Source organism: Cricetulus griseus, chromosome 7, assembly GCF_003668045.3.
Source record: "Cricetulus griseus strain 17A/GY chromosome 7, alternate assembly CriGri-PICRH-1.0, whole genome shotgun sequence".
NCBI lineage: Eukaryota > Metazoa > Chordata > Mammalia > Rodentia > Cricetidae > Cricetulus > Cricetulus griseus.
In genome coordinates, this window is record NC_048600.1 from 38,084,895 (window position 1) to 38,097,633 (window position 12,739).

The window sequence follows — 12,739 nt, forward strand, 5'->3', positions numbered from 1 at the left end:
TCAGCCTCCCAAATAAGTGGTGAATTCTTGTCGATGTTAACTCCATCACCCAATCTGGGTTAGCCACAGGCTGCTGGCTGGTGAGAAATGGAAGGGGCAGTAGGACCGAGAGCCAAGTAGGACACAAGATGGAGGGGAACAGATTTTGAGTGAGTGGAAAGGACAAGAACCAAGGGCTGCATCCAAGGTGTCTGGGAGAGAGGAGATGGCCATGCCCTCCCCATGCATCTACTCCTGCAGGGACTCACTGAGGGTCTCCATTCCCATTTTTGTATGTGTGCTTGCACATACCCGGGTGCACATGTGTGCACATGAATATGGAGACCCAAGGTTGATTGGAGGGGGCATCTTCAAACCTCTGCTTCACTTATTTAGGCAAGGTCTCTCAGTCAAACCCAGAGCTTTCTGATGAGGCTAGTCTAAATAGCCAGCTTGCTCTGGGATTCCTCTGCTTGTGACTTCTGAGACTGGGATTACAGGTGGGCCACCCTGCCCATCCAACACTCATGTGAGTTCTGGTGGGTCTAAACTCTGGTCCTCATATTTGTGAGGCAAATCTTTTTACTTACGGGGCCATCTCCCCAGCCCAGCATGCTGGTTTTGCCTCAGGCATCCAGGGTAGAAGGTTGTGGGATACTGGAGGGAAAGATGGAAGCCTAGAGAAATGGGGGAAGGGGCCTTGAGCAAATTGAGGAAAGCTACTAGGAGGTGGCCAGAGGATATCTGCAGCCTATGGGGCACAGATGATCCAGACTGCAGGCCCAAGGCAGGTAGGGAAGAAAGGATAAGGCTCTCTTAGTATTACACATAGTGATGGAGCACACGTGTCCCTAGGGAAAGGGGCAGCAGGTGTGAACCTGGATGTGGGCTTGGGGGGTTAGACATGTGAGGGTGTGGGTAACAGGTTTCCCCAAAGAGGTAGAAGCTGGGGCTGAGGGGAAGGGGCAAGGGAAGAAGTGGCTGGTGGACTGTGGCATCTGTAGTCAGAGGAGGCTGAACCTGGAGATAGGTGGGCATGCGTTCCACCCCTCCCCAAGAAGATACCAACCAACTCATGCTGGGACCCCGACATACACAGGTGCCGTCCATCAGCCATGGACAGACAGAGGAGGTGGAGGATGTTATCACTGGCTCACCCCATCCCCCTGTGGGATGGGTATGCAGGGGCACACATACACACTGATGTTGCTTCATTGCTGTTTATAGTGCAGATCACAGGCGGTGGTGGTAGAAGAGCTCCTGGTGGCACACGGGACAGGAGTGTTGCACATCCATGAAACTCCGCACACAGAATGGGAGGAAGCAGCAGCCCAGGAAGCACCTGCAGCCTCAGAAGCAGTGTGTGCCCACCTGAGCAGATTGCCTGAGCTGGCCTGTACCCTCATCACCCCTGAGCAGTCCTTGTGCTGGCCTGCACCCTCATCACACCTCTGGGTGGATCTCAGTTCCTTGGGGTGGTTCTGCAGAGCAGGGCTGAGAGCCAAGCTTTCTTGACAGCAGTGGTGATGGCAACCTCTGACCACTTGCCCAGCAGGCAGGCATTGTCCATCCCCACTCCCATCCTCTGCCATTCAAGCAGGCTATCTCCTTCTGACCCATGCTGGGACCTCCCTCTGTCCTTAGTTCTCTAGCTGTCTCCAGCTGCATCTCAGTCCCATCCCCTCCCTACCAGGTCCCCTCTGCTTACCCAAATACAAAGAGGCCACTGCATAGCAGCCAGGTGAGCAAGCCTGGGACAGGAGTTGTCACTGTGATGATGCGGTTCCCACAGTAGGGACATATGGTCTGCATTGGCATGGAAGTTGTCATCCTCGGCAAGCCAGTGAACAAGTCTTGAGGGTAGGGGAGGGAGATGGGTCAGATCAGAGCCTCTTCCTCCTGTCTCCAGCACCCCCTGTCTGGACACCCCTCTTATATCATGACTCATCTTCCTTGTGCTAACCTACGCACCCAAAGCCACCATGTACCTGCCCATCAGCCATATGATCAGTCCTAGGAACTGTGGAGGTCTTCTAAGCATGGTCCCTCCCGCTTGGGGAGTTCCTAGCATAACCTACCAGATTCAGCCAGCCCATTGTCTTTCCTTCCTTGAACCTGAGTCCTCTGGAAGGGCAGCCAATGCTCTTAATTGCTGAGCCATCTCTGCAGCCCCTCTCTAGCTCTTGTACACCAGGCCTACATGCAGGCAAAACACTCATACACATAAAATAAAATAAATCTTTAAATCTTTTAAAAAAAAAAACAAAACAGTAAAAATAATTCTACAAGGAGCTGGGTATGTAACCCAGTGGTGGAGCACTTGCCTAGCATGTCCCTTAACCACTACCGTAATAACAAGACAACAAAATGAAGTGCAAACCAGTATCAGAAACTTACTGCATGCTTTGGTGATCTGAATGGGCTCCCGGGGTCAGGTTTGGATGACCTCAGGTTTGTTATAGCATGGTGAAGCTGACTGATACAGTCTAATGTGTCAATCTTGAGTGCCTGGGATTTCCTTGGGACACTAGCATCTCAAAGCCCTGGTTCAACTTAGGGACTCGGAAGTCACCCCATCTGTGGACTAGCACTTACAATATGATTCATTTCATAAATATAACATGAGCACCTACCCATCCCCAAGAATTTCACAATAGAAAAGGATGCCTCAGAAGCCCTTGGCAATGCACCAACCCCATGTGAATAGTGTGAGGCCCAGCCAGCTTTGGGACTTCAGGGTTCTCGGCTGTGGGAGGAGGGCTCACCAGAGAAGCTGCCATCTGTACTGAGCTTAGTAAGTGGCCTTCTGGGAGCAGGAGCCCAAGCCAAGGAGGAGAGACAGCTGCTACACTTACTGGTCTGGACCACTGGTGGCACTTGGATGTACACAGGGTATACGTGGGATAACCTCTCTCCTCTTGTCTGAGGGGGGGGATAAGGAGGTGGATTCTTAGAATACCGAGAGTCTGAAAGAGAAGAAGCAAGGCCCCAGGGCTCAGATGTGCCAGCATGGAGACACCACATGGCCGCCACTGCTGCCAAGAGCACAGTTGCCCACAGTTATACAGACAAGGTGTGTGTGTGTGATTTGAACTTAGACACTTCTGACTCCACATATGCCCTCCTTGTCCATAGGAGAAGTGCTAGAGGTCTGGGATGTGACATAGCTCAGGGACATTTACTATTGGCCACGCCAAACAGGTAACATGTTTCATCATATTCCCTTTCACCAATGAAGCATCATTCAGATTTTGCAGGTGGGAGAGATGAGGTTCAGAAAGGTTCAATACCTTGCCTGAGGTGACTCAGTAAGTTATCATTGGAGACCAGGTAGGTTTCTGATCAGATGCAAGGGAACTAACCTTAGCAGGGGCTCTGAAGTCAGGATATTTGAGCTCCATCCGATGCTTTTTGTGGCAGGGACTAAGTTGAGTTAAGGTCTGTGTTTCCCAGGCTCACTGGGAACATCTGACCCTTCTGCCTCTACCTATTATAGGCCTGCACCTCCATGTCCAGTTTATACAGTACTGAAGATCAAACCCAGGCCCAGGGCTTCTTGCATGCTAAGCAAGCACTCTACCAATTGAGTTCATCTTTTTTTTTTTTTTTTTTTTTTTTTTTTTTTTTTTTTTTTTTTTTGAGTTTAGATCTCATTCAGGCTGGCCTGGAGCTTGTAGCAATCCACCTGGCTCAGTGCTCCAGGTATGTTATCACACCCAGAATGAGCCGCCATGACTTAATATGTACAGATGGGCAGTAAGGTCCTCACTGAATTTTTATGTACAACCTTGCAGGTGCCTGCTGGGGCCCTGGGCTCCATCACCAATGGCCTGGCCCCTTCACGAAAAGAGCTAGTAGCTGGAGGTGGATCTCTGTGGCCACTCTGCTCAGAGCTTCCCCTCAGAGCCTCCTTCCGTAGCTTCCTTTCACAGGTTCCTTTACTGTCTCCTCCCAGACTAGGACTAAGGAGAGCAGGTAGCCCTTGACCATGTGGCCCTACTGTCTCCACTTTGGGGACAAGAGATGTCTCAGCTTTGTTGGCCCAGAAGCTCTGTCTGGAGCTAGTTGTCAGGCTTTTTTTTTTTTTTTTTTTTTTTTTTTTTTTTTTTTTTTTTTTTTTTTTTTTTTTTTTTTTTTTTCCAGAAGAGAAACCAAAGGTCAGAAATGAAGCCCATGACCAGTACCAACTAGAGTCTCAAGCCAGGTCAGTGCCCAGCTGAATAAACCCTGGATCCTTATTTTATTTTGTTTTATGTAGGATAGGGTCTCTCTATGCAGTCCTGTAGCTCAGTATGTAGACTGGAGATCCTCCTGCCTCTGCCTCCTTCGTGCTGTGTTGAAAGGTGTGCACCAATACACCCTGGATCCTCTTGACCATTTACATGGAGTTGGTAGGAATTCCAATGAGAAAACTGTTCAGATGGGGTCAGACACCATCCCAGGCCATCTCAGCACATGGGCAGCTCCACACCCTGGCCCCTACCCTGGCTATGCCACCCACAGGCTTTATTGATGTGGGAGCCATTAGTATCCCTTGGTAGATTCCATGTGATGCTTCATGGGGGAGGGAGGGAGGAAGGGAGGGAGAGAGAGAGAGAGGGGTGCTGGAGGTCTAACCCAACAACTATCCCTACTGCGTCACCTGGGTAGTACAGGTCAGTGAGACTTAGGGGAGTAGATGGGATCAGCTACCAGATCAGCAAATAGTCTCTCCCTTCTCTTGCTCCCCAAGCCGTTTTCTAGCTCCCAAGTGAGGTCCCTCACCATGGGCATGGTCCCATTTTGGTGCCATGATAGTCCTGTTTTAGAAGTACTCCTCAAGGAGCGTCCTTGGGTACCAGGTTCTGAGTGGACAGGCTCTTGGTTCCAGAAGTTCCCTTGGAGAGGTGTCACTGGGGAGAAGTAGGCCTCTTACAGCTGCCACAGCCATTGTGATGTTTTTGATGCATAGGCCAGGGGATTTTGTCTCTATTACCTACCTGCTGGAGAGGGTGCCTGCTCATGGCTCAGCTTAAAGGAACCTTCCATACTCCCCACAGCAGGTTGAAGCTTTGTGAGCTGGATCAGGAAATCAACTAAGACCCTGAGTCCTGTGAGTTCTGGTAGAGGGCATCCAATACCATCAGTGTCCTTTCTATTAGAATGCAGGTAAACATGGAACTGGGCCTAGTATCACAGGCCTGTGAGCCCAGCACTTAGGAGACTGAGGCAGGAAGATGGAAAATTCAAAGACATTCTGGGGGTATGTATTGAGTTCTTGTCACAAAAAAAAAGAAAGGAAAAGGTGGGGAAAAGGGGCTACATGTTGTCACCAATACATACATACATACACCTATAAGCCCAGTGCTCAAGAGGTAGAGACAGTAAATACGAGTTCAAAGCCAAGCTCGGTTGGGTTTATGTAGTGGGTTCAGGCCAGCCTGGGCTACATAGAAAAATTCTGTCTCAAAACAACAACAACAAAAACCAAACCAAAAACCAGGTGTAAAACAGTGGCTCAGTTTGCAGAGTGCTTGCCAAGCATGCACACAATCCAGGTTCAATCCTCAGCACTGTATAAGCTGTATGTGGTAACATGTATCTATAAACCACCACCAGAGAGGCGGAGGCAGGGGGTCAGGGGTCCAAGGTCATCTTCAACTACATAGTGAGTTCAAGGCCAGTCTGGGATACAGGACACTGTATGGTCACAGTGTCCACAAATACACACATGCAAACCTGCATGTGTCTTCCCTGAACCCAGTCAACCTCTCCTGCTGATTTAGCTCCAGGAACTCAGGGAAAGTCTACCTCTCTTTACCTCTGTCCCTTACCTTGCATCTGTAGAAAGGATAAAATAATAGCAACCTTGTAAGGGTTTTGTTTGTTTGTGAGACAGGGCCTTGAACTTGCTATATAGCCTAGGTTGGCCAAGAACTCAATCTTCCTGTCCCAGTTCCTAAGTGCAGAATTACTGTTGGGAAGCCCTTCTCCCCAGTAATTCTAGGTGATGATGTCAAGGTGGTGCCACACCCAGCCTTCTCAGTGCCGTGGATCCACCCCAGGGCTTTGTGCATGCTAGGCAAGCACTCTACCCACTGAGCCACATCTCCAGCATGGATAGTTGACCCATGTCTGGCTATCTTTTGCTATAAGGGACTTCAGCATCAGCATCCAAAAATTTGGAGGGGGGGTGTCGTGGAACTAGTCCTATCAGGTGCTTGGAGACAGCCGAACAACCAAGTGCTGATGAGGGTGGAACTGAGGTGGTAGGCGTGCGAACTACTCCTGAACATTTATTTCAATATCTCTGTACATCTGAGTATTTCAAATTTAAAGTTCATGTACAAGGTAAATGGGCATTTGAAGTTCATGCTCTTGTTAGACAAGGCTCAAACATGTTAAGTTGTTGAAAATGGCAATGAGCTGTTGATCCTCCTGCCTCCACCTCTGGAGTGCTGGGATCATGGGTGTAGACCACCACAACTGGTTTTGTGTAACCCTGAGAATGGAACCCAGGGTCCTGTGCACACTGGGTGTCTCAGCTCTACTTATGTAGCTGTGATTAAACACCCTGAGGAAAGCCATTGAAAGGAGAAAGGCTCTGTGTTAGCTCACAGTTCAAGGGATAGTCCATCGTGGCAGAGAAATCAAGGTGGCTTGAAGCAGCAGGTCACATCAAGTCCCCAAAGAGAAACAGAGAGTCATGCCTGCACCTTGATGCTCAAGTCTCTTATGTCTACAGTCCAGGACCCTGCCAGGGAATGGTGCCACCACTGTGGGCCAGTCTTTCCACCCCTACCAAGGAAATCAAGAGACTCCCCCACAGGCATGCCCAGAGACCTTTCTACTGGAAGATTCTAGATCATGTCACATTGACAATGCTAACCATCACACTAGGCAAGCCCTCTGCCAAATGAGCTACACCCCCAGGCCCAAGTCTCTGAGTATTTTATGACAATAAAAAATTAAAACTTCAACTGGGCGGTGGTGGCACATGCCTTTAATCCCAGCACTCGAGAGGCAGAGGCACGCAGATCTCTAAGAGTTCTAGGCCACCCTGGTCTTCAAAGAGGACAGTCTCCAAACCTACAGAGAACCCTGTCTTGGAAACCCCCCTCCCCCAAAAATTAAAAATTTAAACAAATAAATGATAAAAACAACTCCTAACAATGGGAACAACAGCAAATAAAACAAGTAGGATGCCAAGTTTATATTACCTTTTCATTTGTTTGTTTTGTTTTAAACAAAGTCTTATTGTGGAGCCCAGGATCCCTCAAATTTTTGGCAATCCTCCTGTCTCAGCTTTGGAGTGCTGAATTACATTTTTTACTCTATCACATGATTGGTTGGGTCAAGATTGAGTGCTGTCCCAGGTTAGGTCAACCTAAACTTGTTTTTGTGGGGCTTTGGGGATAAGTTGGGGAGAGCATTTGGTTTCTGCTCTGTTAACTTGTGCATGTAAGCCTAGTGGGTGAAGGATGACTGGTTGATGTAAGTCGAATGTGAATGAATGAATGAATGAATGAATGAATGAATGAATGAGATGCATGCTCCACTCATCACAGTACCCCCATCTAGGGTTCTTGTATCTGTTGGAATGTCACCTCTTGGGGTAGACTTAGGGGCTTCCTTCTCTAAGGATATTGTTTTTGACTCGGAGTCTCGTAGATCTCAGCCTGGCCTCAAACTCACTGTGTAGCCAAGGATGCCCTTGAAGTTTTGGTCCTCCTGCCTCCACCCTTCTGAGTGCAAAGAGTGTCACCACTCGTGGTTTTGTGCAGTGTTGTGCCGTGCTGGGGATGTAACCTAGGGCATCATGAATGCTATGTGAGCACACTACTGACAGAGTTACATCCCTAGCACAAAGATTTTAAGGGCCTCGTTCCTTCTAACACAGTTTTGAGTCTCGTAAGAGGAGTATGAACTGGGAAGTCTTAAGTGTGAAGGGAGGGAAGAAGGCAACAAGATGATGAGCCCTAACAATTCTAACCCTCACCACCAGGAGGAAGCACCAGCTTGCCACAAATCAACCTAGGGCTCCCAACTGTGGTGGTAACTCCCTCATCTAGAAACTCCTAGGCCAGGGCTGGGAGAAATAAGGAGTCATAAGAGGGGACCAGAAGCCAGCCCAGCATCACGAGCTGGATCTCAGGTGAGAGCTTGCACAGGCTTGGCTAGGCTCTTCAGAACTCCTCTTGAGGATATCTGGGGCCCAGACCTTCTGGATGACTGGTTTGTTGTTTTGTTTTTAGACAGGTTTCAACTAGTTCCTACTGGCTTCAAGTTTGCTTTGCAGCTGAGAATGACCTTGAATTCATGATGCTGCTGTATCTACCTCCCAAGTGCTGAGATTACAAGGGGCCATATCAATCATACATTCTAGCTAAGTACTCTACTACTGAGCAACATTTCCAGCTCCTGTTGTTTAAATCTCTTCTCTCCCAAAATAAGGTAGGGCCAGGCCTAGAGGGAGAAGGTGGTAAAAGTGCCATTGTGACCCCTGCTGAGTATCTTAATTTCTGAGCCTCAGTTTTATCCCCTGAAAAATGGGTTTGGTAACACATCCTGCCAGGAGTAGCATGAAAATGTAATGGCCCTCATATTTGCTTTTGGCTGGATATGTTGTCATGTGTATGTGTTTATACTGTGTGTGTGCCTTTTAACCTGTGTGTGTTCACCTATAAGCGCATATTTTCCTGTTGAGACCCAAGGTTGACATTAGGAGTCTTGGTTGATCCCTCTGGATTTTATTCACTGATGTCAGGTCTCTCTGATGGACTATTAACCCACTAATAAGGGTAGTCCAGCTAGTCATCTCCTGAAACCCATCTTCTCCTGAGTGCTGGAATTATACGCAGGCTGTCATGCCACACTGGCATTTACATGGTGTCTTAGTTGCCTTTCTATTGCCATGACAAAATACCATGACCAAAGCAATTTTTTTTTGTTTGTTTGAGACAGATTTTTGTATAGCCCTGGCTCCTGTAGACCAGGCTGGTCTTAAACTCACAGAGATCCACCTGCCTCTACCCTCTAGGTGCTGGGATTAAAGGTGTAGGCCAGCATTGCTTGGCTCCAAAGCAACGTTTTTTCTTTTCTTTTTTTTTTTTTTAATTTCTTGTGCATTGGTGTTTTATCTGCATGTATGTCTGTATGACAGCATCGGATCTCCTGGAACTGGAGTTACAGATAGTGTAAGCTGCCATGTGGGTGCTGGGAATTGAACCTGGGTCCTTTGGAAGAGCAGTCAGTGCTCTTAACCACTGGGCCATCACTCCACCCCCCAAAACAACTTCTTAAAAAAATGTTTCAGGATGGGGAGATGGCTCAGAGGTTAAGAGCACTGTCTGTTCTTCCAGAGGTCCTGAGTTCAATTCCCAGCAACCACATGGTGGCTCACAACCATCTATAATGAGATCTGGTGCTCTCTTCTGGTGTGCAAGCATGTATGCAGTAATTGTATATATAATAAATAAATAAAAACTTTGAAAAAAAAAGAAAAGAAGAAAATGTTTCAATTGAGGCTCATGGTTCCAGAGGGGTAGAGTCCATGACCATCAAGGTGGGGAGCATGGCAGCAGGCAGGCACATGGTGCTGAAGCAGTGGCTGAGAGCTCACATCTTGATCCACAGCACAAGGCAGAGAGAGAAATGACTGGGAATGGTGTGGGCTTTTGAAACCTCAAACCCTGCTCTCAGTGACACATCTCCTCCAATAAGCCCACAGCTTCTACCCCTTTCCAAACAATGCCACCACCTAGGGACCAAGTATTCAAACATAATTGTGTGCCATTCTTGTTCAAGCCACCACCTGGCTTCTGGGGATTTGAACTCTGGTTCTTGCTCTTGCTGCTTATGTGGCGAGTGCTTTAATCACTGAGCCATTTCTCTAGGCTTTGCTGTTTTTATTAACATATGTTAATTGTATAAACTAATGACCCCTACATGATGTATATAATGAACTTGGAGGATATCCATCCTCCCAGTATCTTCTCTTATTTATCCTCCTGTTGTTCCCCCTTTTATATTATGCATACATATGTATGCACACATAGTGTTAATGCTATATGTATATATTGGTTTTGTTTTGAAGCAGGGACTCATTTTAGCACAGGCTAATTTGGAACTTGCTGAATAGCCCAGCTCAGGCTGGACTTGAACTAATCTTGAGCCTCCTATCTCAGCTTCTCAACTGCTGAGGTTGCAGGTATAAGCCTCCACATATCATATCTGCCTATCTCTCTCTCTCTCTCTCTCTCTCTCTCTCTCTCTCCCGTAAGGGAATGTATGTGATCCATGTCTCGTTGCATCTGGTTTAATTTGTTTCACTTAATAATATCCCCTTCCATCTGTTTTCCTTCAAAGATGTTACTTCGTTCATCTTTACCAGTGAGTAAACACCACCATGCATAAGCATGCCATTTCTTCACCCGTTCATCTGTCTCTAAGTATCTGGGCTGATTCCACAACCTGATTATTGTACATGGTGTATCAATAAGAGTGGGTGTGCAGGCATCTTTGTGGGTGCCGTCCGGTTCTTTAGGATGCATCCCTAGGAGAGGTGCCACAGCTCACTTGTACCATCAGAATTTCAGCTCATGAGGGACTGTCATACCCTCTGTAGACAGGGACAGGTCCCCCATTATACCACTTGGCTCAAGTTCATTCCAGTTGTTTTCTGTTTGAGTCATTGTGTAGCCTGGGTTACACAGCTCATCCAAGGGCCACAGCTCATCCTAGGGCCACAGTGAGGACTGGGTCAAAATGTAACTAAAAAAGCAGTAGGGGTCAACAGATTTAGCCCGTGAAGGTGCTTGCTGTCAAGCTTGACAACTTGAGTTCAATCCTTGGCTACATGTGCCCATACACAGAGCACACAAAAATGTAATAAAAAGCAAGTCATCATCTTCTACTTTCCGGGAAGCAGGCTGGTTATGTGTCAACATTCTGTCTACACACGGGCATTTTCACAGTGTGAGCCCCTTACTAAGGTAGGTGCAGTTCACAATGCTCCCCTTGGAAATGAAGAGCCTCATGTAACCAGATTCCCCACCTACCAGTGCTCCCCAGTGCTCCATGCTCCTGCTTTTACTCAACTGGACTGGACCTCCTTACCCTGATTGTGAGACTTCAGGAGATGTCTCTTTAAAATAATCAGAGACTCAGGTATGGTGGCATACGCCTGTGATTCTGACATACGTGGGAGGCGTGAAGTCATCCTTGGCTACATAACAAGATCAAGGACAGCCTGGGCTACATGAGACCCTGTCTCAAAAAAAAAAAAAAAAAAAAAAAAGAGGATCAGTGAGATGGTTCAGTTCATAAGTTTGCTTGCCATGCAAACCTGGTGAGCTGAGTTCACCTAGATATAGTTCACTGGAACCTATATAAAGGTGAAAGTTGTTCTCTGGCCTCCAGATCTCTCTCTCTCTCTCTCTCTCTCTCTCTCTCTCTCTCTCTCTCTCTGTCTCTCATGCCTGCACTCGCGTGCGCACTTTCGTGCGTGTACACACACACACACACACTGTCTTAGGGTCTCTATTGTGATGAAACGCCATGACCAAAAAGCAAGTCGGGGATGAAAGTGTTTATTCAGCTTACACCTCCACATCACTGTTTGCCATTGAAGGAAGTCAGGACAAGAACTCAAACAGGGGAGGAACCTGGAGGTGGGAGCTGATGTAGAAGCCATGGATGGGTGCTGCTTATTGGCTTGCTTCCCCTGGCTTGCTGCTCAGCTTGTTGCCTTCTTCTTCGCCTTCTCCTTCTCCTTCTCCTTCTCCTTCTCCTTCTCCTTCTCCTTCTCCTTCTCCTCCTCCTCCTCCTCCTCCTCCTCCTCCTCCTCCTCCTCTTCCTCCTCCTCCTCCTTTTCAAGACAGAATTTCTCTGCATATCCCTGGCTGTTTTGGAACAAGCTCTAGCTCTGTAGACCAGGCTGGCCTGGAACCACAGAGCTCTGCCTGCCTCTGTCTCCCGAGTGTTGGGATTAAAGCCTTGCTCCACCACTGCCTGGTTTAGCCTACTTTCTTATAAAACCCAGGATTACCAGCCTCAGGATGGAATGACCCACCAGGGTCTGTGCCCTCCCCCACTGATCACCAATTGTGAAAATGCCTTATAGCTGGATCTCAGGGAGGCATTTCCTCAACCGAGGCCCCTTCCTCTCTGATGACTCTAGCTTGTGTCAAGTTGACACATAAAACTAGCCAGTACAATCAACCATTTGTGAGCTTGACACACAAATCACAATTAAGCCACAACCCTCCCTTTCTTAATCATCCTCGGGATCTCACATTAAAAACATAAATAACTTTAAAAGTCCCACAGTCTTTTACAAATTCAAACACATTGAAATTTCAGTCCCTTTAAAATAGCCAATCTCTTTTAAAATCCAAAGTCTATTAAAATCCCAAGGCTCTTAACTGTGGACTCTATATTTACTTCAAGAGGGAAAAAACAGGGCACAGTTAATCAAATCAAAGCAAAACCAAATTCCAACCATCCAATGGCTGGGATCCATTCACCATCTTCTGGGAAGTGTTTGCTGAAAGTACAGAGAAGCTGTGTTCCAGAGGCTGCCAAAGTTGCACCTCTTGCTGGCAGTCAGGCTTGGTAATGTGTAAGCCATCATCCAGGTGGTACTTGTTTTGAAGGCTTGAGGGGTCATGGAAAGTAGCTGAGGCTTGGCACTGTGAGATCCAGCAGTGGCCATTGGTGAAGGTACAGCCTCAGTAGCAGCTGAAGGCCAGGACTGAAGGGGTCAAGCGGAGAATTTGAG

General features: G+C 47.6%; 1 protein-coding gene across 1 annotated transcript; it reads right to left on the reverse strand.

The window, feature by feature from the left end:
• On the reverse strand, window positions 1–5,007 carry Litafd (LITAF domain containing). The gene is made up of 4 exons (XM_027423954.2): window positions 4,959–5,007; window positions 2,835–2,945; window positions 1,688–1,832; window positions 1–1,321 (listed from the first exon to the last, which is right to left on the reverse strand). The coding sequence occupies exons 1-4, from the start codon at window positions 5,005–5,007 to the stop codon at window positions 1,213–1,215; spliced, it is 414 nt and encodes a 137-aa protein (XP_027279755.2). The 3' UTR covers window positions 1–1,212.
• Window positions 5,008–12,739: the final 7,732 nt, after the last annotated feature.